This window comes from Hemitrygon akajei, chromosome 6 (genome assembly GCF_048418815.1).
Source record: "Hemitrygon akajei chromosome 6, sHemAka1.3, whole genome shotgun sequence".
NCBI lineage: Eukaryota > Metazoa > Chordata > Chondrichthyes > Myliobatiformes > Dasyatidae > Hemitrygon > Hemitrygon akajei.
In genome coordinates this window covers 6,325,786-6,353,425 of record NC_133129.1, presented here as the reverse complement: position 1 = coordinate 6,353,425, position 27,640 = coordinate 6,325,786, and the positions used below count along the sequence as shown (strand labels likewise).

Below are 27,640 nucleotides of genomic sequence, written 5' to 3'. Positions count from 1 at the left end.
TGCCATTTTTCTGCCCAACTCTGCAGCCTGTCTATATCCTCTTGTAACCTTCGACCACCTACAGCTCCATCCACAACTCCTCCAATCTTCGTGTCATCCGCAAACTTACTCACCCATCCTTCCGCCTCTACATCCAGGTCATTTATAAAAATCACAAATAGCAGGGGTCCCAGGACAGATTCCTGCGGCACTCCACTAGTCACTGACCTCCAGGCAGAATACTTTCCTTCCACAACTACCCTCTGCTTTCTTCCTTTAAGCCAATTTTTTATACAAACAGCCAAGGTTCCACTGATCCCATGCCTCATGACTTTCCAGAAAAGTCTCTCATGAGGGACCCTGTCAAATGCTTTGCTAAAGTCCATGTAGACCACATCCAATGCCCTACCCTCAGCAATTTCTTTTGTTACCTCTTCAAAAAACTCAATCAGGCTTGTGAGGCACAATCTTCCCTTCACAAAGCCATGTTGACTATCCATGAGCAGACTGCTCTTCTCCAAATGCTCGTAGATCCTATCCTTAAGAATCCTTTCCAGTAGTTTGCATACCACCGACGTAAGACTCACTGGTCTATAGTTCCCAGGTTTCTCCCTATTACCTTTTTTAAACAAGGGAACTACATTTGCATTCTCCAGTCCTCCGGCACTTCCCCTGCAGCCAAAGAGGATTCAAAGATCATAGCTAATGCTCCTGTGATCTCTTCTCTCAATTCCCACAACAACCTGGGGTATATCATATCCAGCCTTGGGGATTTATCAATCTTAATGTATTTAAGAAGATCCAGCACTTCTTCCTTAATCTCCACATTGTCCAGTACACAAGCCCGCTCTACTTCGACCTCATCCTGATCAAGATCCTTTTCACTTGTGAATACTGAAGCAAAGTATTCATTTAGGACCTCCCCAACCTCACTGGTCTATAGTTACCTTTTTTAAACAAGGGAACTACATTTGCCATTCTCCAGTCCTCCAGCACTTCCCCTGCAGCCAAGATCCTTTTCACTTGTGAATACTGAAGCAAAGTATTCATCTAGGACCTTCCCAACCTCCTCCACCTCCAGGCACATGTTGCCCTCTTTATCCTTCAGCAGTCCCACTTTTGTTCTCGTCATCCTCCTATTCTTCACATACGCATAGAACGCCTTGGGGTTCTCCTTAATCCTACATGCCAAGGCCTTCTCATGCCCCCTTCTAGCTCTCCTAAGTCCTTTCTTTAGCTCCTTCCTGGCTACCCTATATTTCTCATAAATGCCTCCTACTTCCTGCTTCTTATATCTAACATATGCTTCCTTTTTCCTCTTGACGAGTTGCCTCACATGTTTCGTCAACCACGGCTCCCTTTTCCTACCATATTTTCCTTGCATCAGTGGGACAAACCTATCCTGAACCCAGCTCAAGTGGTCCCTAAACTTCTCCCACATTACTTCTGTGTGTTCCCTTTTGAACATCTGTTTCTAATTTACTCTCACTAGTTCCTGCCTCATCCCTTCAAAGTTAGCCCTTCCCCAGTTCAGCACTTTACCATTTCATCTGATTTTATCCTTTTCCATAGCTATTGCTGAAGCTAAGGGAGTTGTGGTCACTCTCACCAAAATGCTCCCCCACCAAGAGGTCTGTCACCTGAATTACCCAGAACTAGATCCAGGATAGCCTCTCCTCTCGTCGGCCGGTCCACATACTGTGTCAGGAATCCTTCTTCAACACACCTGACAAATTCAGCCCCATCTATCCCCCTTGCACTCAGGAGGTGCCAGTCAATATGAAGGAAGTTGAAATCACCCATAACTACTACCCTGTATTTCCTGCACCATTCTAAAATCTGCCTGCTTATCCGCTCCTCGGTGTCCCGAGGGCTATTTGGGGGCCTATAGACTACTCCCAGCACAGTGATTGATCCCTTCCTATTTCTGACTTCCACCCAGACCGACTCCATGGACACTCCTTCTGCAGCGTCCTCCCTTTCTATAGCCGTGATACTCTCCTTGACCAGCAATGCCACTCCCCCCCACTTTTTCTACCTCCCATCCTGTTCCTTTTAAAACACCCGAACCCGGGGACCTGCATCATCCAATCCTGCCCTTCCTCCAACCAAGTTTCAGTAACGGCCACAACATCGTAGTTCCATGTACTAATCCATGCCCTAAGTTCATCCTCCTTGTTCCTAATACTCCTAGCATTGAAATATACACATTTCAACCCCTTTAACTGGCTACAATTATGTTCTGTCCCCTGCCTGTCCTTCCTCATCAACTCAGAACTCTTAGCATCATGCCCTTGTCCTTCTAGCTTAATCCCTGCACTCACATTCTGATTCCCACCCCACTGCTAAACTTGTTTAAACTCTCCCCAACAGCTCTATCAAACCTGCCCACCAGGATATTGGTCCCCCGGGATTCAAGTGCAACCCGTCTTTTTTGTACAGGTCACACCCGCCCCAAAAGAAGTCCCAATGATCCAGAAATCTGAATCCCTGCCCCCTGCTCCAATCCCTCAGCCACGCATTTATCCTCCACCTCATTCTATTCCTATTCTCACTGTCACGTGGCACAAGCAGTAATCCCGAGATTACTACCTTTGAGGTCCTGCTTTTCAACTTCCTTCCTAACTCCCTGTAGTCTTCTTTCAGGACCTCTTCCCTTTTCCTACCTATGTCAGAAACATCCCAGACCCTGGTACCTGGGAGGCAAACTACAATCCGAGTTTCTTTCCTGCGTCCACAGAATCGCCTGTCTGAACCCCTGACTATAGAGTCCCCTATCACTACTGCCTTCCTCTTCCTTTCCCTACCCTTCTGAGCCACAGGGCCAGACTCTGTGCCAGAGGCACAGCCACTGTTGCTTCCCCCAGGCAGGCTGCCCCCCCAACAGTACTCAAACAGGAGTACTTATTGTCAAGGGATACAGCCACAGGGGTAGTCTCTAGTACCTGATTCTTCCCCTTACCTCTCCTGACTGTGACCCATTTCTCTGTCCCCCGTGGCCCTGGAGTGACTACCTGTCTGTAACTCCTCTCTATCACCTCCTCACTCTCCCTGACCAGACGAAGGTCAACGCGCTACAGCTCCAGTTCCCTAACACGGTCCCTTAGGAGTTGCACGTCGATGTACTAGGTCAGATGCGGCCATCCGGGACGCCAGGAGACTCCAGGACCTCCCACATCTGACACCGACCACAGAAAACTGGCCTCACACACATACTACCTCCTTTTACAATCAACAACTGCCTCACCTCATCCTGTTATCGCCAAAGCCCGTGGAGCCAAAGCCCTTTCACTCTGCTGCCCGCTGGATATGGCTGCCTTCTTTTTAAACTGCTCACGCTCAACTGGCTGACGTCACGCGCCTGTGCATTCTGGCCTCTCTCTTCACCGGAGAACTCAAAATGTCTTCCCGCTGGAAATCCTTAGGTGCTCTCCCGCTACCTTCTTGCTCCAACCAATACGTGCCTTCCTAATAAGGCTGCGTCCTGCATTAATTTGTTTTTACTTGAATACTGTGTGTTAAACATATGGAGATTTCTACATCCTAAAGATAAAGATTTTTCCTTTTTTTCACATGTACATCATAAATATTCAAGAATTGATTATTTTTGGTTAGATACGCGAGTGGTATCCTTTGTTGCTGATTGTGCGCATGACGTTATTGTGCTGTCGGATCACGCGTCTATGAAACTCACACTGAAGCTTTCTGATAACTCATGGAAGACAGCTCAGTGGAGATTCAATGCTGCACTGCTCCATGATTCAACTTTTTTAAGTTTTATAAAAGAGCAAATCTCTTTATTTTTTGAATTAAATACAACTGAGGGTATGTCAAAGTTGGTTATTTGGGATACGATGAAATCTTTTCTTCGGGAACATATAATTTCATATACAGCAGGTTTAAGAAAGAAAACTAAAGTGGAGCTTTCAGTGATTACTAACAGGATTAAAGAAATAGATAAAGTTTATTCAGTATTACCTACTGAAGACTTATACAAGGAAAGGGTGAAACTTCAAATGCAGCATGACTTCGTCCTGGAATGAAAAGCCTCATCCTGAGAGCAGAAGCAGCGGAGACGGAGGAATTATGAGAAGGGGATATTATTTTTGCAAGAGACAGGGTGGGAAGAGGAATAGTCCAGGTAGCTATGAGAGTCTGTAGGCTTATAGTAGATATCAGTAGATAGGCCGTCTCCAGAGATGGAGACAGAAAGATCAAGAAAGGGGAGGGAGGTGTCAGAAATAGACCAGGTAAATTTGAGGGCAGGGTGAAAGTTGGAGGCAAAGTTAATTAAGTCAATGAGCTCAGCATGCGTGCAGGAGGTAGAACCAATGCAGTCGTCAATGTAGCAAAGGAAAAGAAGGGGACGGCTACCCGTATAGGTTTGGAACATGGATTGTTCCACAAAGCCAACAAAAAGGCAGGCATAACTGTCTCTTGCAAAAATGCTATCCCCTTCTCACAATTCCTCCATCTCCGCCGCATCTGCTCTCAGGATAAGGCTTTTCATTCCAGGACGAAGGAGATATCTTCCTTTTTTAAACAAAGGGGCTTCCCTTCTTCCACCATCAACTCTGCTCTCAAACGCATCTTTTCCATTTCCCACACATCTGCCCTCACCCCATCCGCTCACCACCCCACTCGGGTTATGGTCCCCCTTGTCCTCACCCACCACCCCACCAGCCTCCGGATCCAACGTATAATTCTCTGTAACTTCCGCCACCTCCAACGGGATCCCACTACCAAGCACATCTTTCCCTCACCTCCTCTTTCTGCTTTCCGCAGGGATCGCTCCCTACGCGACTCCTCTGTCCATTCATCCGCCCCCCATCCCTTTCCACCGATCTCCCTCCTGGCACTTATCCTTGCAAGCGGAACAAGTGCTACACCTGCCCTTACACTTCCTCCCTCACCACCATTCAGGGCCCCAGACAGTCCTTCCAGGTAGGCAACACTTCACCTGTGAGTCGGTTGGTGTGGTATACTGCGTCCGGTGCTCCCAGTGTGGCCTTTTATATAATGGTGAGACCCAACGCAGACTGGGAAACCATTTTGCTGAACACCTACGCTCTGTCCGCCAGAGAAAGCAGGATCTCCCAGTGGCCACACATTTTAATTCCACGTCCCATTCCCATTCTGATATGTCTATCCATGGCCTCCTCTACTGTCAAGATGAAGCCACACTCAGGTTGGAGGTACAACATCTTATATACCGGCTGGGTAACCTCCAAAATGATGGCATGAACATTGACTTCTCTAACTTCTGTTAATGCCCCTCCTCCCCTTCTAACCCCATCCCTGATATATTTAATTTTTTTCCCCTCCTTTTTTTTCTTTCTCTCTCTGCCCATCACTCTGCCTGTTCTCCATCTCCCTCTGGTGCTCCCCCCCCCTTTCTTTCTCCCTAGGCCTCCCATCCCATGATCCTTTCCCTTCTCTAGCTCTGTATCCCTTTTGTCAATCACCTTTCTGGCTCTCAGCTTCACCCCACCCCCTCCGGTCTTCTCCTATCATTTTGCATTTTCCCCTCCGCCTCCTACTTTCAAGTCTCTTACTATCTTCCCTTTCAGTTAGTCCTGACGAAGGGTCTCAGCCCGAAACGTCGACAGCGCTTCTCCCTATACATGCTGCCTGGCCTGCTGCATTCCACCAGCATTTTGTGTGTGTAACTTTTTAGATTTGTTCTTGGGTAATTGTCTAATGTCTTTCACTCAATTAGTGGATAAATATGACCTATCTAATGTACACTTCTTTAGATATTTACAAATTAGGAATTTTCTACGTAATTTACTGCCAGATTTTCCTTTGGCTTATTCGCCCAATATTATTGATACTCTTTTTCAGGTCAAACCATTTCAAAAAGGACTAATAGCTATAATTTATAAATGGTTATTGAACTCGCGTATGTTATCTAATGATAAAATTAAAACTGCGTGGGAATTGGAGTTTCCAAAGTCACTTTCAGATAATCAATGGGATAAAAGTTTTCATTTGGTAAATACTACTTCTATTTGTGCCCGTCACTCCTTGATACAGTTCAAGGTAGTGCATCGGGCGCATATGTCAAAGGACAAATTAGCCAGTAATTTTTCTAATATTAATCCTATTGGTGATAGACGTCATATTGAGGTGGTTACTTTAACTCATATGTTCTGGTCTTGTATTAAGTGAGATAATTTTTGGAAAGAAGTCTTCAAAACTTTGTCAAAGGTTCTGAATTTGGATCTACAACCGAATTTACTTACGGCAATTTTGTGGATCATTCCTTCAGAAGCAGGAGATGTTCCTGCTTCCGCTCAATGGTTGATAGCTTTTACAGCTTTACTGGCTAGGAGAGCCATTTTGCTTAAATGGAAGGATTCTAATCCACCTACTGTTATTCATTGGCTTACCTCCATTATATCCTGTTTAAGTTTAGAGAAAATAAGAAGACAGACATTTGATACATCCTCTAAATTTAAGGAAACTTGGTGACCTTTTATTCAATATTTTCATATGCTCTGACTTATGGCCCTTCCAGTTACCTTTTTGAAGTTTTGGATTTGATCAGAAAGTTTTTCCTTGTTGTTTTGGCTCTTACTCTCAGTTTCAGCTGCCCAGTTCTTTTTTCTTTTTGTTGTTGTGTTTTGGTTTTTTTTTCTGTATATGTCAATTATAAAAGTTTCTTTATTTTTTTTTCCTTTTTATGGATAAGAAGAGAATCAATTACCTTTCTCTTTATTATAAACTATTAGATTAATACTTTGTTTGATCTTGATAATATTTATTTTTCCTTTTATTCGAACTGTTATTGATATAGATATGTGATAATTCTCCTTGTTTTTATATTTATATATATGTGTGTGTGTGTGTGGGTGTCTGTGTGCGTGTGTGTACTTTTTTATTTAACTAACAAAAAGAATGATAAAGAAAGGATCAACTCACTGCGTCAGTGACCTCAATCTCATAAACCTTGTGAAAGGTTTCTCGATCGAAAAACAGTAGTTTACCGCTTCCCTGTCCCTTCCGCACAGATGTCCCCGTTACCAGCAGCTTATCATCAGGGCTGAAGCAGCAATCTGTCCTGCAAAAGATTCATATTATTTCCACTGTAGCAATCATAAGGGAGAAAATAATGAACGTGCCCAGACTGCAGTTAAGGCTTTAGTGGAGTTTTGTGAAGACCTGAGCAAAGGAGGCATTGTTGAAAGAAGATACTGTTGCCAGCAACAGGACAAAAGACATCTCGTTGGGGCCTTGGACTGACAAAGTCACTCTAGCCAGGAACCATGGAATGGAGTGAAGGGTACTCGTGTTAAAGAAATACATGGTTGAAAAATTGTCCGTCCATAAATGTATGTCCTGTAATACTGGGTATTTCCACTTGACATCCCTGGCTCTGCTGACTATATTTGGACAGCAGATACCTCAATCATGCTGCACAGGTAATGGCCATTTGTAGCTTTCTGGACTTGTGACATGGCACCTGATCTTTAGATAATCAGATTTCATTTGGACTTCAGCCATCCAGTGCCTGAATCACCAACCATTCAAAGCACCTTCCCTATCACTTCTTTTTTGACTGTGGGATCGCATAGAAACATAGAAAATAGGTGCAGGAGTAGGCCATTTGGCCCTTAGAGCCTGCTCTGCCATTCAGTATGATCATGGCTGATCATCCAACTCAGAACCCTGTACCTGCCTTCTCTCCATACCCCCTGATCCCTTTAGCCACAAAGGCCATATCTAACTCCCTCTTAAATATAGCCAATGAACTGGCCTCAACTGTTTCCTGTGGCAGAGAATTCCACAGATTCACCACTCTCTGTGTGAAGAAGTTTCTCCTCATCTCGGTCCTAAAAGGCTTCCCCTTTATTTTTAAACTGTGACCCCTCGTTCTGGACTTCCCCAAAAATCGGAAACAATCTTCCTGCATCTAGCCCGTCCAATCCCTTTAGAATTTTATACGTTTCAATAAGATCCCCCCTCAAGCTTCTAAATTCCAGCGAGTATAAGCCCAGTTGATCCAGTCTTTCTTCATATGAAAGTCCTGCCATCCCAGGAATCAATCTGGTGAACCTTCTTTGTACTCCCTCTATGGCAAGAATGTCTTTCCTCAGATTAGGGGACCAAAACTGCACACAATACTCCAGGTGTGGTCTCACCAAGGCCTTGTACAACTGCAGTAGAACCTCCTTGCTCCTGTACTCGAATCCTTTTACTATGAATGCCAACATACCATTTGCCTTTTTCACCGCCTGCTGTACCTGCATGCCCACTTTCAATGACTGGTGTACAATGACACCCAGGTCTCGTTGCACCTCCCCTTTTCCTACTTGGCCACCATTCAGATAATAATCACCTTGCGGAACACCTGCATTCAGTCTGCAGGGCAACCCTGAGCTTCCCGCTGCCTGTCACTTTAACTCCACTTCAGCCTATTGGTCTGTGAAACCCTGTTCTGTTATAGTGAGGCTCAACATCAATTCTATCTCCTTTACCATAGCATTGGACAGGGACAGGAACAGACAAGTTAGGAAAGCAGTTAATTGGAGTAAGGGGAAATATGAGGCTATCAGGCAAGAACTTGGAAGCATAAATTGGGAAAAGATGTTCTCAGGGAAATGTACGGAAGAGATGTGGCAAATGTTCAGGGGATATTTGCATGGGGTTCTGCATAGGTACGTTTCAATGAGACAGGGAAAGGCTGGTAGGGTACAGGAACTGTGGTATACAAAGGCTGTTGTAAATATAGTCAAGAAAAAAAGAAGTGCTTTTAAAAGATTCAAAAAACTAGGTAATGCCAGAGATCTATAAGATTATAAAGCTAGCAGGAAAGAGCTTAAGAAAGAAATTAGGACAGCCAGAAGGGGCCATAAGAAGGCATTGGCGGACAGGATCAAGGAAAACCCCAAGGCTTTCTACAAGTATGTGAAGAGCAAGAGGATAAGACGTGAGAGAATAGGACCAATCAAGAGTGACGGTGGAAAAGTGCGTATGGAACTGGAGGAGATAGCAGAGGTACTTAATGAGTACTTTGCTTCAGGAAAAGGACCTTGGTGTTTGTAGGGATGACACAGTGGATTGAAAAGCTTGAGCAGGTAGATATTAAGAACGAGGATGTGCTGGAGCTTTTGGAAAGCATCAAGTTGGATAAGTCACTGGAACCAGACGAGATGTACCCCAGGCTACTGTGGAAGGTGAGGGAAGAGATTGCTGAGCCTCTGGCGATGATTTTTGCATCATCAATGGGGACGGGAACAGTTCCAGAGGATTAGAGGGTTGCAAATAATGTTCCATTATTCAAGAAAAGGAGTAGAGATAGCCCAGGAAATTATAGACCAGTGAGTCTTACTTCAGTGGTTGGTAAGTTGATAGAGAAGATCCTGAGAGGCCGAATTTATGAACATTTAGAGAGGCACAATATGATTACCAATAGTCAACATGGCTTTGTCAAAGGCAGGTCGTGTCTTATGAGACTGATAGAATTTTTTTGAGGATGTGACTAAACACATTGATGAAGGTAGAGCAGTAGATGTAGCATATATGGATTTCAGCAAGGCATTTGACAAGGCTTATTGAGAAAGTAAGGAGACATGGAATCCAAGGGGACATTGCTTTGTCGATCCAGAACTGGCTTGCCCACAGAAGGCAAAGAGTGGCTGTAGATGGGTCATATTCTGCATGGAGGTTGGTGACCAGTGGTATGCCTCAGGGATCTGTTCTGGGACCCCTTCTCTTCATGATTTTTATTGATGACCTGGATGACGAAGTGGAGGGATGGGTTAGTAAATCTACTGATGACACAAAGGTTGGGGGTGTTGTGGATAGTGTGGAGGGCTGTCAGAGGTTACAGCGGGACATTGATCGGATGTAAAACTGGGCTGAGAAGTGGCAGATGGAGTTCAACCCAGATAAGTGTGAGGTGGTACATTGTGGTAGGTCAAATATGATGGCAGAATATAGTATTAACGGTAAGACTCTTGGTAGTGTGGAGGATCAGAGGGATCTTGGGGTCCGAGTCCGTAGGACACTCAAAGCAGCAGCACAGGTTGACTCTGTGGTTAAGAAGGGATACAGTGCATTGGCCTTCATCAATCGTGGGATTGAGTTTAAGAGCCAAGAGGTAATGTTATAGCTATATAGGATCCTGGTCAGACCCCACTTGCAGTACTATGCTCAGTTCTGGTCACCTCAGTACAGGAAGGAAATGGAAACTATAGAAAGGGTGCAGAGGAGATTTACAAGGATATTGCCCAGATAAGGGAGCATGCCTCATGAGAATAAGTTGAGTGAACTTGGCCTTTTTTCCTTGGAGAGGAAACCTCCAATGAGAGGTGACCTGATAGAGGTATATAAGATGACGAAAGGCATTGATCATGTGGCTATCCAGAGGTTTTTTCCGAGGGCTGGAATGGCTAACCTGAGAGGGCACAGTTTTAAGGTGCTTGGAAATAGGTACAGAGGAGCTGTCAGGGGTAAGTTTTTTTCCGCAGAGAGTGTTGAGTGCGTGGAATGGGCTGCCAGCGATGGTGCTGGAGGCGGATACGATAGGGAGTTTTAAGAGACTCCTGTGTAGCTACATGGAGCTTGGAAAAATAGAGGGCTATGGGTAACCTTAAGTAATTTCTAAGTAAGTATATGTTTGGCACAGCATTGTGGGCCGAAGGGCCTGTATTGTGCTGTTGGTTTTCTATGTTTCTATCAATACAGACCCAGAGCCATCAAATGTTCCTCAGATAACCCTTTCATTGCTAGAATCATCATTGTGAACCTCCTCTGGACTCTCTCCAATGCCAGCACATCTTTCTAAGAGTATTCACAATACTCAAGGTGAGGCCTCACCAGTGCCTTATGCAGCCTCAGCATCACATCCTTGCTTTTGTATTCGAGACCTCTTGAAATGAATGCTAACATGGCATTTGCCTTCCTCAGCACCAACTCAACCTGCAAATAAAAGATTCTAAAAATGAAAAAATAAATTGTATAGGTATATGGACAGGAAAGGAATGGAGGGTTCTGGGCTGAGTGAAGGTAGGTGGGACTAGGTAAGAGTAAGCGCTCGGCATGGACTAGAAGGGCTGAGATGGCCTGTTTCCGTGTTGTAATTGTTATATGGTTATTCCATAAGGTCCAGGAGAGTTATTCACCCTCATACCATTAAGCTTCCAGAGCACCTTCTAAGTCACTGCACGAACTGACACTATTGAATGTCTGGCATACTACAGACATCTTCCACTGTGATTGTACACCAGTCATTGAAGGTGGCCATGCAGGTACAGCAGGCGGTGAAAAAGGCAAATAGTATGTTGGCATTCATAGCAAAAGGATTTGAGTACAGGAGCAGGGAAGTTCTACTGCAGTTGTACAAGGCCTTGGTGAGACCGCACCTAGAATATTGTGTGCAGTTTTAGTCCCCTAATCTGAGGAAAGACATTCTTGCCATAGAGGGAGTACACAGAAGGTTCACCAGATTGATTCCTGGGATGGCAGGACTTTCATATGAAGAAAGACTGGATCGACTAGGCTTATACTCACTGGAATTTAGAAGATTGAGGGGGGATCTTATTCAAACATATAAAATTCTAAAGGGATTGGACAGGCTAGATGCAGGAAGATTGTTTCCGATGTTGGGGAAGTCCAGAACGAGGGGTCACAGTTGAAGGATAAAGGGGAAGCATTTTAGGACCGAGATGAGGAAAAACTTCTTCACACAGACTTCCGGTAAGATGGCGATCGCTTAGCTGCTCCAAACTTTTGTTCCGTTACTGTCGCTACCTTTGCACTAAATGTCTCCATTTTATAAAGCTTAGTTAGGAATTATTTCGGTATCTCTTACTTGCCTGTGAATATATCTAACCTACAATGTCTAGCAAGAGTTCTAAATCCGGGAGAAAAGAAACTACGACCTCGTCGGACGTGACGATGGAGGCGCTTGAAAATCTCCGAGACGAAATCTTAAAGCAAATTAAAACCGCTTTCAAACAGTTAGAAGAGAAACTGGATCGGATCAACGATAAAGTGGACAAACATGCTGAACACTTAACTCGCATCGATTCGACTTCTGAAGCTTTAGAAAGTCGGGTTCGATACTTGGAGACTCTCTGTTCCAGCTTAGATGAAAAATCTAATAAACTTCTTTCCAAAATGGTGGATCTCGAAAATCGCAGCAGACGCTGCAACATCAGAATTCTGGGATTACCAGAGGCAACTGAGAAGGGGTCAACCGTGAAGTTTTTCGCCGAGTTTCTCTGTGAGATATTCGGGAAGGATCTGCTTCCAAACCCGCCCGAGCTGGAACGGGCACACAGAGTTAACGTCCCCCCCGGAATTCTGGGCACCCGTCCGTGACCAGTAATCTTGTGTTTCCATCAATACCAGGTAAAACACAGTCTGATTGTGGAGGCACGTCGCAGAGGCTCTTTTTCTTTCCAGGATACAACCATTCGCTTTGTGGAAGATTTTGCACCCCAGACCTTAAAGATGCGCGCTGAGTATAAAGGCGTAATGAAAGTGCTTTTTGATCATGGTTTCAAACCTTCCTTTCGTAATCTTGCTGACCTAAGAATCAAGTTTAATACCGGGGAATTCAAGTGGTTCAAATCAGCGAGGGAAGCTGAAGCGTTTGTGGCAAGTCTTCCGGCTATCCAGTCATCTTCGGAATCTGATCGGACCTCCTAAAATGGTGGATAAGTACTCCTCGTAGTAAAATTACTTTCTCTGGACTCGGAATTCACTTGAATCACTCAGACATTATTCACTGAAACTCTAAAGGCTGTTGACAATCTATCCCGGGATTTGGAGTGTGTGTAATCTATTTTTACCTCTGTATAACTTTACCTACAGAGTTCTACAACTAAATCTAACTTGTTTTGGAGGTTTGAAGTCTTTAGTGAAGGCCTCCCTGTTTGTCGGTTCACAGTTCAACTGCTGATTTATTTTTCCTCTGTTTTAAATACTTATTTATTTTATCTTTTTCTTTTCTTCATCCCCTTTTTTTTCCATTCTCTGAATGTTTTTTTCTCCCTTCTCGGTAAACGGTTGATAAATACTCGTCTTGAATTTATAATTTTCCCCTTCCTCTTTTTTTTCTTTTTCCTTCTTACCTTTTTTTTCCCTTTCGTTTACTTTATTCTTCTATAATATTTCGCCGGTAGGTTAGTTTTGGTTTTCTTCCGATTCGCTCTGTATTAAGTTGTATATCTCAGCAGAAGGTGTTCTAATCTGTAGTTATGTTTTCTAGTGCATAAACTAGTTACTGTTTGTTATAGCATTTACACGGAACTGCTGTCAATGACACAGATCTGGAAGTTGTATTTGGGTTAATTTTTCTGGTAGAGCTAGCTACTTGTTTTGGTAGCCGTCTAGTTTTGGGTTGTGTGGGTGGGGTGAATTTTCCAGTTCCAACATTTCTTTATTGTTTAGGACATGTTTATATTTTGACCTTACGAATCTATGTTTACATCTCTGCTCCCAGAATGCTATTGTACTGCTTGATTTTTTATATGCCTGCTGCCTTTTATGCATTAGTAATTGATAATGGCTAGTGCACTTAAATTTGTGAGCTGGAATGTAAAGGGACTGAACCACCCTGTTAAAAGGAGGAAGGTATTCTCACATATTAAACAACTCAAAGCTGACATTGCTTTCCTCCAAGAAACTCATATTCGTTGTTTCGATAACTCCCGGCTTCTGTCCAAGTGGGCGGGTCAGCATTTTCATTCATCCTTTGCCGCTAAAGCTAGGGGAGTCTCCATTCTTATTAACTCAAATATTCCTTTTGAACTCCATAATAAAATATCGGACACAAATGGCCGTTTTATTATTGTTTCTGGTAAACTATATAACACTAAAGTTGCACTAGCAAACCTGTATGCCCCCAACTTTGATGATGTTAACTTTTTTGAACGTTTTTTTTCCTCACTACCAGACTTAAACTCATACTCTCTTATACTGGGTGGTGACTTCAACTGTTGGTTAGATCCTAATCTGGATCGATCGTCCTCTGTTACCAGATCACCTACCAAATCTGCCTTAGCTATTCAATCGTTTCTCTCTAATTTTGGTATCTCTGATATATGGCGTTTCCTCCATCCTACGGAGAGAGATTATTCCTTTTTCTCACATGTTCACCATACCTTCACTAGAATTGACTATTTCTTACTCGATAACCAACTTATCCCATTTGCCCACACTTGTGACTATCAGAGTATACTGATTTCTGACCATGCCCCAATTACCCTCTCTCTGAACTTTCCTGGTCTCCCTCAGAGGAACAAACACTGGCGGTTCGATTCAACTTTATTATCGGATGATGATTTCGTAAAATTTATTAAAGACCAGATAAACTTCTATTTTAACACTAATACATCACCTGAAGTGCCATCCCAGATTGTCTGGGATGCCATGAAAGCATATTTGAGGGGTCAAATAATCTCTTACACAGCAAATCTCAATAGAAGATCCCGTGCAGATCGAGCAGACCTCATTAACCAGATTAAAGATGTGGATCAATTATATGCACAAACTAAGAACCCTGAATTATACAAGAAGCGCGTTGAACTCCAAACTAAATTTAACCTTCTGTCCACTCAACCTGTCGAACGCCAACTTCTCGAAAGCAAGAGCCGCTTTTACATTCATGGGGATAAGTCTGGTAAATTCCTAGCCAATCAGCTGAGGCGTTCTAAAGCCAAACAACATATTACAAAGATCCGGAAGGAGAACGGAGACTATACATCGGATCATTTAGAAATTAATGACGCATTTAAAATTTTTTATTCTCGGCTTTATTCCTCTGAATCCCTGAATGACAATATCTCCGTGGATCAATTTTTACAGAATCTGAATATCCCCTCACTTTCATCTGATTTCAAAGCCAAACTTAATGCGCCTATATCACTAGAAGAAATATCTTTTGCAATTTCTGCACTGTCCTCAGGGAAATCTCCTGGACCTGATGGGTTCCCTGTGGAATTTTATAAATCATTCTCCTCACTTCTTTCTCCTCAGTTACTTTCAGTATTATCTGATTCGTTTAACTACGGCAAATTGCCACCCTCTTTCAATGAGGCATCTATTATTCTTCTTTTAAAAAAGGGCAAAGACCCAACAGAGTGTTCCTCGTACAGGCCGATCTCTCTGCTCAATGTTGATGTAAAGATCTTAGCTAAAGTGTTGGCTCATAGATTAGAAACCGTTATTCCCTCCATTATCTCTGATGACCAAACAGGCTTTATTAAAAACCGTCTCCCTTTTTTTAACATTCGGCGTCTATTTAATATTTTATACTCAGTTCCAACTGGGACTCCTGAATGTGTTATCTCCCTTGATGCGGAGAAAGCATTTGATCGTATAGAGTGGAACTACCTTTTTGCAGTCTTAGAAAAATTTGACCTCGGCCAAAGTTTCATCTCTTGGATCCAATTGCTGTACCTGTGTCCTACTGCTTCTGTTCTAACTAACTTTCAGAAATCCCAAGTATTCAATCTGAAACGTGGCACCCGTCAGGGATGCCCCTTAAGTCCCTTTCTCTTTGATTTGGCTATAGAACCTCTGGCGATAGCATTTCGAAAATGTCCTGAACTGACCAGGATTTGGAGAGGGGGTGTTGAACATAAAGTCTCTCTCTATGCTGATGACTTACTACTCTTTCTCTCATATCCGTCTACATCCTTACCTCTAATGTTTTCACTTCTTGACCAGTTTAGCCAGATCTCTGGCTATAAACTCAACTTACATAAGAGTGAACTTTTCCCAATTAATAAAGAAGCACAAGAACTACTATTTCGAGATCTCCCTTTTAAAGTAGTCCATAATCAATTTACTTATCTTGGAATTACAGTCACAAGGAAGTTTAAAGATCTCTTTCGTGAAAACTTTGTCAATCTTTCATATGCTACAAAACAGAGTCTGGTACAATGGTCACCTCTATCTATGTCCTTGGTAGGTCGTATCAATGTTGTCAAAATGTATGTTCTCCCCAAATTCTTATACTTATTTCAATCTATCCCAATTTTTATTCCTAAATCTTTTTTTGATTCCTTAGACTCTTATTATTTTGTCATATCTGTGGCAGAATAAGCGCTCTAGAATTAATAAAATCCACCTCCAAAAATCTAAAAAAGAGGGTGGCATGGCTTTACCTAACTTTCACTTATATTACTGGGCAGCTAATATACGTTGTGCTGCTTTCTGGTCTTTCTTCCACGGTCAACCTGAGTGCCCTAACTGGGTGGCAATGGAGTTGAGCTCCACTAAAGAATTATCTATATCTGCACTTCTTGGCTCTGCACTCCCTAGCAGTCTGCCCAGATCAATAGCTAATCCTCTGGTTAGACACACTTTGCGTATATGGGCTCAGTTCAGGAAATGCTATGGTTTCCAGGGGTTTTCCATTTCTAGCCCTGTCGCACATAATCACCTTTTTTTACTTACCACGTTCGATTCAGCATTCCATGTTTGGTACAGGAAGGGCATTAGACATTTTGAAGATCTCTTCATTGATATCCGCTTCGCTTCTTTTCAACAGCTCTCTGTTAAGTTCAACCTGCCTAACGCTCACTTTTTCAGATATCTCCAAATCCGACACTTTACTGCTCCTTTAATTCCTAACTTTCCTGAAATGCCTGCGAAAAATGCTATGGACCTATTTCTCTCCATTAATCCACTAGGTAAAGGTTTAATTTCAATTATCCAAGATAAACTAGCAGCCTTACGACGGGCCCCTGTGGATAAAATTAAAATGGCCTGGGAGCAGGATTTAAATATCTCCTTATCCGAGGAGAGCTGGGACTCAGTTCTCAAATCGGTTAACTCAACCTCTCTTTGTGCTCGCCACTGTCTCTTACAGTTTAAGATTGTTCATAGAGCCCATATGTCTAAATCTAAACTATCTCGATTCTACCCTGGCATTAGTCCGCTCTGTGATAAATGCAAGAGGGGCGTGGCCTCTCTCATCCATATGTACTGGCTCTGTCCTAGCTTGGAGAAATTCTGGAAAGATGTCTTCACTACACTATCGGGTATTCTGAATCAGCACCTAGAACCTAACCCCTTAATTGCTCTGTTCAGTTTTTGGGGCGAGACAGATTTATGTCTAGGTCCGACCAAATGCCGAATACTATCCTTTGCCTCTCTCCTGGCGAGACGCTTGATCCTCCTTAGATGGAGAGATGTTGCCCCGCCCACTCATGCGCAATGGCTTAACGACATTATGGCCTGCTTGGACCTCGAAAAAATTCATTATTCAGTTCTCAATTCGGATCTAAAGTTCCATAAGGTCTGGGGGCCTTTTATCGAGTACTTTCGTAACCTTCCTCTTGACTAGGGTTTTTTTTTTCTTTTCAGTCCCTTGCTTTCAGCTCCCTTTTTTTTCTGGTAGTAGGCATTATTATCCTCTGTTGCTAAGTGTATTTACAGTCTGGGAGTTTGACTGTCCGGACTTATACTCTCTATATTGTGTGGTGGTTGGTCTGGAATTGTTGGGTTTTTTTCTTGTGTTGTGGGGTTTGGGGAGGACACTAAGCTCACTTGTCTTTAATTTAGGTGCTTTTTTGTTAAATTCTCTTCCTGTGTAGCATATTGTTATTGTATGCTTAACCTTGCTCTGTATTAATGCTCCTCATTGGGATTTGGGGTTTTTAATTTTGTAAAATGTTTTGAAAAACTAATAAAAAAAAATTTTTTAAAAAAGAAACAAAAAAAAAACTTCTTCACACAGAGAGTGATGAATCTGTGGAATTCTCTGCCACAGGAAACAGTTGAGGCCGGTTCATTGGCTATATTTAAGAGGGAGTTAGATATGGCCCTTGTGGCTAAAGGGATCAGGGGGTATGGAGAGAAAGCAGGTACAGGGTTCTGAGTTGGATGATCAGCCATGATCATACTGAATGGCGGTGCAGGCTTGAATGGTCGAATGGCCTACTCCTGCAACTATTTTCTATGTTTCTAAACTTCCGCCTCGCTCACGCGCTTAAATCGACAGTCCACAGTAAACAAAACCTGGCCACAGGAGTGCTCTGCTCTAACCGCCTATTTCCATTTCTCCTGACAGTCAACCAGCTACTCACCCCCTGTAACTTCGGGGTAACTACTTCCCTGTAACTTTGATCAATTATATCCTCACTCTCCCATATAAGCTGAGAGTCCTCCAGTTGCTGCTCGAAATCCCTAATACAGGCTTTAACCAGCCAGATGTACCACGCAGATGTAGTTCCCCAGGAGACTCTGGATCTCCCAATTCTCCAACATCCAGCACGAAGAGCACACCACGGCCATTAAAATGGTAAAGAGAGGAAGAAAAAACAAAAAGGAAACCTCAACAGATGCTTTACACAGAGTTGACACCTGTTCTGAACCGAAGCCTCTTTTGACCCAAATCCTGTCACTTCTCCTCTTGCCACTGGCCTATTGCCGACAATGGCCACTCCGCTTATCCCTTCTGTACTTTTATTTAGTTCGTAAAGCTCTGTTGACGCCACTGATAGGCTACGTACAATGGACAAATGCCCTTGAAGCTCTCTTTTAAAACAACCACCACTGACCTGTGAGAAATACCTCTTGGTAGAACTCTGTTGATGCCTCAGATAGGCCACATACAATGGACAAACTCACTTGAAGCTCCCTTTTTAAATAACCGCCATCGACCTGCAAGAAGTACCTCTTGGTAGAGCTCTGTGCTCATGTATTCTGGTAAATACATGCCCAGAGGCATCAAATGCTCTTCAAATGACAACCCACTCAATCCTGGAATCATTTTTGTGCATCTCTTTTGAATGCTCTTCAGTTTCAGCACATCCTTTCTAGGATTAGGGGCTCAAAATTGCCATGTAACAAGGAGAGTTTGCATATCCACTCTACAGTCCTCATCTCATCCAGGTGAGAACCTTGTATCTGTTGCAATCAGTAAGGGCATCATTTCAGTTGCAAAGTTCATAGAATGTTATCTTTAATCACTTAGGGAATAGAATACAGATTATATTCAGTTACATAGAGCAGGACCACATTTCGAGGTCTGTGCACCTTGAATGGGCAGGTATTCTTCTGAGCAAATATGGGGCGAACAGTATCTACTCAAGTTTCAGAGAGAATTTTGATTGAGTTATCTCAGATCCTAAAGGATCTTTACAGGGTGGCTAAGGAGATATTTCCTTCTCCTGCCGGAAAACCTAGAATGAGAGGTCACTTAAAAAAATTAAGGGGTCACACATTTAAAACTAAGATGAGATTATTTTTTTCTCAGAAGATTGCAAGTCATAAAGTTCTATAGCACAGAAACAAGCCCTCCAGCCCAACTGCCCATGATGACCAGTGTAAGCAGTTTTTGGATATTTCGACATGAAATGAAGTGGTGTGGGCATCCACATCACCGAGGACCTAACGTGGTCTGTACACACCAGCTGTGTGGTGAAAAAGGCATAACCGTGCCTCTTTCACCTCAGATGGTTGAGGAAGTTTGGTATGGGCCCCCAAATCCTAAGAACTTTCTACACAGGCACAAGTGAGAGCATCCTGTCTGGCTGCATCATTGCTGGTACGAGAACTGTATGTCCATCAATCATAGGACTCTGCAGAGACTGGTGCAGACAGCCCAGCGCATCTGTAGTTGGGAACGTCCCATGATTCAGGACATTTACAAGGACAGGTGTGTATAAAGGGCCCATAGGATCATTGGGCACCTGAGTCTACCCAACCATAACCTATTCCAGCTGCTACCATCCGGAAACAGTACCACAGCATAAAAGCCAGGACCAACAGGCTCCAGAACAGCTTCTTCCACCAGGCCATCAGACTGACTAACTCACACTGATTTGTGTGTACTCCATATTTTTTGAGGATGTGACTAAACATATTGATGAAGGTAGAGCAGAAGACATAGTGTATATGGATTTCAGTAAGGCATTTGATAAGGTACCCCACACAAAGGCTTATTGAGAAAGTAAGGACGCATAGGATCCAAGGGGACATTGCTTTGTGGATCCAGAACTGGCTTGCCCACAGAAGGCAAAATGTGGTTATAGATGGGTCACAGGTCACATGGAGGCTGGTGACCAGTGATGTGCCTCAGGGGCCCCTTCTCTATATGATTTTTATAAATGATCTGGATGAGGAAGTGGAGGGATGGGTTAGTAAATTTGCTGATAACACAAATGTTGGGGGTGTTGTGGATAGTGTGCAGGGCTGTCAGAGGTTACAGCGGAACATCCATAGGATGCAAAACTGGGCTGAGAAGTGGCAGATGGAATTCAACCCAGATAAGTGCGAGGTGGTTCATTTTGGCAGGTCAAATATGATGGCAGAATATAGTATTAATGGTAAGACTCTTGGCAGTGTGGGGGATCAGAGGGATCTTGGGGTCCGAGATCATAGGTCACTCAAAGCTGCTGCACAGGTTGACTCTGTGGTTAAGAAGGCAAACAGTGCATTAGCCTTCATCAACCATGGGATGAGCTTAAGAGCCAAGAGGTAATGTTACAGCTATATAGGACCCTGGTCAGATCCCGCATGGAGTACTGTGCTCAGTTTTGGTCACCTCACTATAGGAAGGATGTGAAAACCATAGAAAGGGTGCAGAGGAGATTTACAAGGATATTGCCCAGATTAGGGAGCATGCCTTATGAGAATAGGCTGAGTGAACTTGGCCTTTTCTCCTTGGAGTGGGAAAGCATGAGAGGTGACTTTATAGAGGTGTATAAAATGATGAGAGGCATTGATCGTGTGGATAGTCAGAGGCTTTTTCCCAGGGCTGAAATGGAAGGGCACAGTTTTAAGGTGCTTGGAAGTAGGTGCAGAGGAGTTGTCAGGGGTAAGTTCTTTTTACAGAGAGTGGTGAGTGCGTGGAATGGGCTGTCGGTGACAGTGGTGGTGCAGGATATGATAGGGTCTTTTCAGATTCAGATTCTTTTAAGAGACTCCAGGGTAGGTACATGGAGCTTAGAAAAATAGAGGGCTCTGGGTAACCTTAAGTATATTTCTAAAGTAAGTACATGTTCGGCACAGCATCATGTGCCAAAGGGCTTGTATTGTGCTGTAGGTTTCTATGTTTTTTTTTATATTACATTGACTGTTCTATTTATTACAAATTACTATGATTACACATTGCACATTTAGATGGAGACATAACAAAGATTTTTACTCTTCGTGTATATGAAGAATCTAAGAAATAAAGTCAATTCAATTCAATTTTATCTTAGATTAACGGCAAGGTGGAAAAGGGCTGCAATCAGATCAGCAAGTCAAGTCAAGCCACTTCTTATTGTCATTTCGACCATAACTGCTGGTACTGTACACAATAAAAACGAGACGTTTTTCAGGACCAGGGTGCTACATGAAACAATTCAAAAAGTACACTGAACTACGTGAAAACAACACAGAAAAAAACTACACTAGACTACAGATCTCCCAGGACTGCATAAAGTGCACAAAACCTTATTAAATGGAACAGTGGGCTTGAATGCGGGGTGGGCTTCTTATCTGAATTCATATATTCATATATTAATTTTATTTCCAGTGACAGGACAAGGATTGAGCTTTTACCTGAGGCAACAGGAGAATAATGTAATAATTCATTAATTATTGTAACTCACATTGGAAAGATGTTTGGGAGATCAGTTGCCACATTCAGAGGATTCCGGAAATTCCTCATATCCCAAGCTTTTATAGTGTCATCTCCTGGAAAACAAGCCAGCAACACTCTCACTCATGTGTCTTTTTTTATAACATAGGAAACAAAAGTAGTTCACTCAGCACCCATGCCTGCTTTGCTATTTAATATCATGAATAATCTTTTACCTCAGCTGCATTTTCCTACACAAACACTATACCCTTGTCTCTTACTGTCTAAAATATAACAATTCCTGTTTTGAATTTTTTTGAGATCATTTAGTTTAGGATCTGGGATTCATCAGCATGGCCAGCATTTACCATGAAGTAAGACTTGCCTGGCCATTTCACATGGTGCTTAAGAGACAACCTGAGCCACCACAGCTCTCTTGGGCAGTCAGTTACAAAGACTTGTTACTTTATGTGTTTCTTGTCAACAGTTCTAAATGACCACACCATTATTTTGAGACAGAGTCCTGGTTATAGACACAAAAACCACAGGAAATATCAACTTTATTTCTACTCTACAAGGCCCCTCAAAAGTCTTGTTCATTTCAATGATGGTACCTGTCATACTTTTAGTCTGCTTAATCAAAGTTCAAACTAAATTTATTATTAAAGTATATATATGTCACCATATACAACACTAAGATTTATTTATAACTAAGATTATAAGGCATATTCAGAAAATTAATAGAATACTAGTTATAACAGGATCAACGAAAGATCAGTCAGAGTGCAGGAGACAACAAACTGCAAATGCAAATATAAATAAATAGCAATAAATAATGAGAACATGAGATAATGAGATAAAGAGTCCTTAAAGTGAGATCATTGGTTGTGGAAACATCTTAATCATGGGCAAGTGAGTGTAGTTATCCACTCTTATTCAAGAGCCTAGTGGTTAAGGGATAGAAACTGCTTGTGAACCTGGTGGTGCGAGTCCTAAGGTTCTTGAACCTTCTGATGCACCATCAATAACTCTGAGACGTGGGTTAAGCTAGGCTTTTATTGGCTGGAAGAAAGCACAAGCAGCAAGTGACCATCACACAACATCCTGGAGACTGAGGAAGGGTCTGTGGCTCCAATTGCCTTTATACCGGGGTCTGTGGGAGGAGCCACAGGAGCAGTCAGCTGGGGGGGGGGGGGGGGGGGGGGGGCATGTCCAGACAGGTATATGTAGTTCACCACATCTTCTACCTGATGGCAGCAGAGAGAAGAAAGCACAACCTGAGTGGTGGGATCTCTGATGATGGATGCTGCTTTCCTATGCTTCTCCTCATAAAACAAAACTATGATCTCAAAAATCAAAATTTTGTATTATAATACAGAATTTCATAGGAAGAGAGAGCAGACCTACACACAATGCTTTAACCAACATCTCTATGTAATTGGAAAAAAACACTTGCAACAGATCACTTGCTTCTTGAATTAATTGCCTGCTGAACCTTCACGTTATCACTGAGTGATTCATCTATTGTGAAACTTTTTTTCAACAGCCGAGGTATCTTTAGACCAAAGTTCACAGGTTTAAGTTAAAAAGCAATAGCTTTAGAGAAGATCTGAGGAAGAATCTTTTCACCCAGAGGGTGGTTGTAATCTGGAATGCACAGCTGGATAAGATATAGGAGAATGTAGCCTCACAATATTAAAATAGTATCTGGATGAGCACTTGCATTGCTAAGGCAGAGTAGGCTATAGATCAAGGGCTGGAAAATGGGGTCAGTACAGATAGGTATGTGATTACTAACACATGGGATTGTGATATCATGGTTATTACAGAAGCATTTCTGAGGCAATGGCAACTCAATGTTCCAGGGTATACATTTGAAAGGCATGCCAGAAGTGGAGGTAAGACAGGAGAGGGACTTGTGTTTTTAACTGGGGAGGGGGAGTGGAATATCAAGGCAGGGCTTAGAGAGGATATTTCTGGGGAAAACATCCCGTGGGACGATGTGGGTAGAGTACTGGAATAACAAAGCACTACCACTTTGATGGGATTGTTCAAAAGCCCCATGATAGTCAGCAGGATGATAAGGAGCAAATATGTTGGGCATAATCAGCTGCAATATGGAGACACAAGAGATTCTGCAGATGCTGGTAATCTTGAACAATACACAAAAAATTCTAAAAAGAACTCAGCAGGTCAGGCAGCATCTGTAGAAAGAAATGAACAGTCAACATTTCAAGCCAAAATCTGAGTAGGTGATTTAAATTTCCCCAATATTAACTAGGATGGCAACCATGCTACATGATTAGATGGAGCAGATTTATTGTGTATTTTCTCAAGCAAATACATAATGGCTTTACTAGAGAGTGAGTGACACCCAACGTCCTCGAACTGCTGACAGGATATCAGATGGTGACGAAGAGACATACAGGAGTGACATAGATCAGCTGGTTGAGTAGTGCTGCAGCAACAACCTTGCTCTCAATATCAGTAAGACCAAGGAGTTGAAATATCCAAAGTATTCAAATGAATTTTGTGATTTCACAATCTCCAATCCATTTGTAATATCTCACTATGGAATGGATGCAGCAATCTGTTTCTTGATGCATCATATACCAGCCTATCTGGGGGTCTCCTCACTCTCTGAGACCTCCTTGTAGAAAACAGAACATGGAAATCTGCAGCACATTACAGGCTCTTCGGTCCACAATGTTGTGCCAAGCATGTAACCTACTTCAGAAACTGCCTAGAATTTCCCTACTTCATAGCCCTCTATTTATCTAAGATCCATGTACCTAAGAGTCTCTTAAAAAACCCTATTGCATCTGCCTCCACCACTGGCGCCGGCAGTGCATTCCACACACCCACCACACTCCGTGTGAAAAAGTTACGCCTGGCATCCCCTCTGCACCTACTTTCAAGCACTTTAAAACTATGCCTTCTCATGTTAGCCATTTCAGTCCTGGGAAAAAGCTTCTGGCTATTCACACAATCAATGCCTCTCATCATCTTATACACCTCTATCAGGTCACCCAACCTATTCTCACAAAGCATGCTCTTCAATCCAAGCCACATCCTTATAAATCTCCTCTGCACTCCCTCTTCCTGTAGTGAGGTGACCAGAACTGAACACTGTACTCCAAGTGGGGTCTGACCAAGGTCTTATATAGCTGTAACCTTACCTCATGGCGCTTGAACTCAATCCCACGGTTGATGAATGCCAACACACCACACCTTCTTAATAACACTGCCAACCTGCGCAGGTGCATTGAGTGTCCTATGGACACAGACCCCAAGATCTCCCTAATCCTTCACACTGCCAAGAGTCTTACCATTTATATTATATTCTGTCTACAAACTTGACCTGCCGAAATGAACCACTTCACACTTATCTGGATTGAAGTCTATCTGCCACTTCTCAGCACAGTTCTACATCATATCAATGTCCTGCTGTAACCTCTGACAACCCTCCAGACTATCCACAACACCCCCAACCTTTGCGTCATCAGCAAACTTACTAACCCACTCTTCAACTTCCTCATCCAGGTCATTTATAAAAATCACAAAGAGGAGGGGTCCCAGAACGATCCCTGTGGAACACCACTGGTCACTGGATGACTTGCTGAATACAAACAATCTACAACCACCCTTTGCCTTTTGTGGGCAAGCCAATTCTGGATCCACAAAGCAAGGTCTCCTTGGATCCCATGCCTCATTACTTTCTGAATGCATGGGGAACCTTATCAAATGCCTTACTAAAATCCATATACACCACATCCACTGCTCTACCTTCATCAATGTGTTTTGTTACATACTCAAAGAATTCAATCAGGCTCATAAGGTATGACTTGCCCTTGACAAAGCCATGTTGACTGTCCCTAATCAGATTATGTCTCTCCAAATGCTCATAAATCCTGCCTCTCAGAATCTTCTCCAATAACTTGCCCACCACTTAAGAAAGAGTCACTGGTCTATAATTTCCTGGGTTATCTCTCTTTCTGGAACAAGGGAACAACATTTGCAACCTTCCAATCATCTGGTACTTCTCCCATCCCTATTGATGATGCAAAGATTATCGCCAGAGGCTCAGGAATCTCCTCCCTCATTTTCCACAGAAGTCTGGCGTAAACTCCACTGCAAGTCATCCCCACAATTGCCAAGGTTCTTTTCATTGGTGAATACTGAAGCAAAGTATTCATTAAGTACCTCTGCTACCTCCTCCGACTCCATGCACACGTTTCCACTATTGCACTTGATTGGTCCTATTCACACATGGCTCATCCTCTTTGTAGAATGCTTTGGGGGTTTTCTTAATTCTGCTCGCCAAGGCCTTCTCATGGCCCCTTCCAGCTATCCTAATTTCAGTCTTAAGCTCCTTCCTGAAAACCTTGTAATTTTCTAGCACTCAAAAGAGTTCTGGCTTGAAGGGCCAAATGGCCTATTCCTGCACCTATTGTCTATTAACTCTATCAGTACCTAGTTTCTTGAACCTTCAAGCTTTTCTTTTCTTCTTATCTAGATTTTCCATATCCTCTGTAGCCCATGATTCTATTAGCCTACCATACTAAGAGGAATAGATAGAGTGGATAGCCAGCGCCTCTTCCCCAGGGCACCACTGCTCAGTACAAGAGGACATGGCTTTAAGATAAGGGGAGGGAAGTTCAAGGGGGATATTAGAGAAAGGTTTTTCACTCGGAGAGTGGTTGGTGCGTGGAATGCACTGTCTGGGTCAGTGGTGGAGGCAAATACACTAGTGAAGTTTAAGAGACTACTAGACAGGTATATGGAAGAATTTAAGGTGGGGGGTTATATGGGAGGCAGGGTTTGAGGGTCGGCACAACATTGTGGGCCAAAAGGCCTGTAATGTGCTGTACTATTCTATCTTCTATCCTTTCTCTGTTCAATGGAACATACCTATGCAGAACTCCATGCAAATGTTCCCTGAACATTTGCCACATTTCTGCCGTGCATTTCCCTGAGAACATCTGCTCCCAATTTACAATCCCAAATTGATATGATCCTAATAGCATCATATTTCCTCCTACCCCAAATAAATATTTTCCCAAATTGTCTGCTCCTATTCTTCTCCAGTGCTACGGAAAAGGAGATAGAGTTGTGATCACTACCTCCAAAATGCTCTACCACCAAGAGATCTGACACCTGATCAGATTCATTTCCCAATCCCAGATCAAGTACAGCCTCTCCTTGACCTGGCTTATTACGTCAGGAAACCTTCTTGAACACACCTAACAAACTCCACCCCATCTTGCTTGAAGGAGATGCCAGTCAACATCAGGAAAGTTGATCTTCCATCACAACAACTTTATTATTGATACACCATTCCATAATCTGCCTCCTTATCTGCTCTTTGGTGTCCCTGGTATTATTGGGGGTGTCTATAAAAAACACCCTGTAGAACTATTGTACCCTTCCTGTTTCTGACTTCCACCCACACTGACTCAGTAGACAATCCCTCCATGACTTCCTCCTTTTCTACAGCCCTGATAATATCCCTGCTGTGCAATGCCACACCCCTAGCTCTTTTGCCTCCCTCCCTGTCCCTTTTGAAACATCTAAAACCTGGCAGACTCAGCAACCATTCCTGCCCCTGAGGCATCCAAGTCTCTGTAATGGCCATGTCTACGTATTGATCCACACTCATCAGCCTTGTTTATGATGCATTAAAATAGACTAATCGCAAACCATCAGGCTGAGTGCATCTTTGCTCTAACATCTGCCTATCCTTCCTTAAAAACTCCCTACAAGCTGTCTCTATTGTGCTCCAACCTCCCCAACCTCTGCCTCTTCACTTCAGTTCCCACCCCCCTGCAAATCTAGTTTAAACCCTCCCTAACAGTATTAACAAACCTTCCCCGCCAGGATATTGGTCCCCCTCGGATTCAAGTACAACCCGTCCTTTTTCTCCAGGTCACACCTGCCCCAGAAGAGGTCCCAATGATCCAAAAGATCCTAATCCCTGCTCCAATCCTTCAGCCACACATTTATCCACCACCTCATTCTATTCCTATATTCACTCTCATGTGGAACTGGCAGCAATCCCAAGATTATTACCCTTGAGGTCCTGCTTCTCAGCTTCCTTCCTAACTCCCTGTATTCTGTTTTCAGGAT

General features: G+C 43.0%; 1 protein-coding gene across 1 annotated transcript in view; it reads right to left on the bottom strand.

Annotated features, from left to right (window-relative positions):
• Positions 1-27,640, bottom strand: part of LOC140728836 (WD repeat-containing protein 70) — a 180,087-nt gene that overhangs the window by 48,083 nt on the left and 104,364 nt on the right. Inside the window, exons 12-13 of the mRNA XM_073047832.1 lie at positions 21,546-21,630; positions 6,904-7,042 (exon numbers count right to left, since the gene is read on the bottom strand). Of these exons, the coding sequence (XP_072903933.1) occupies positions 6,904-7,042; positions 21,546-21,630 (224 nt within the window). The remainder of the gene's footprint in view (positions 1-6,903; positions 7,043-21,545; positions 21,631-27,640) is intronic.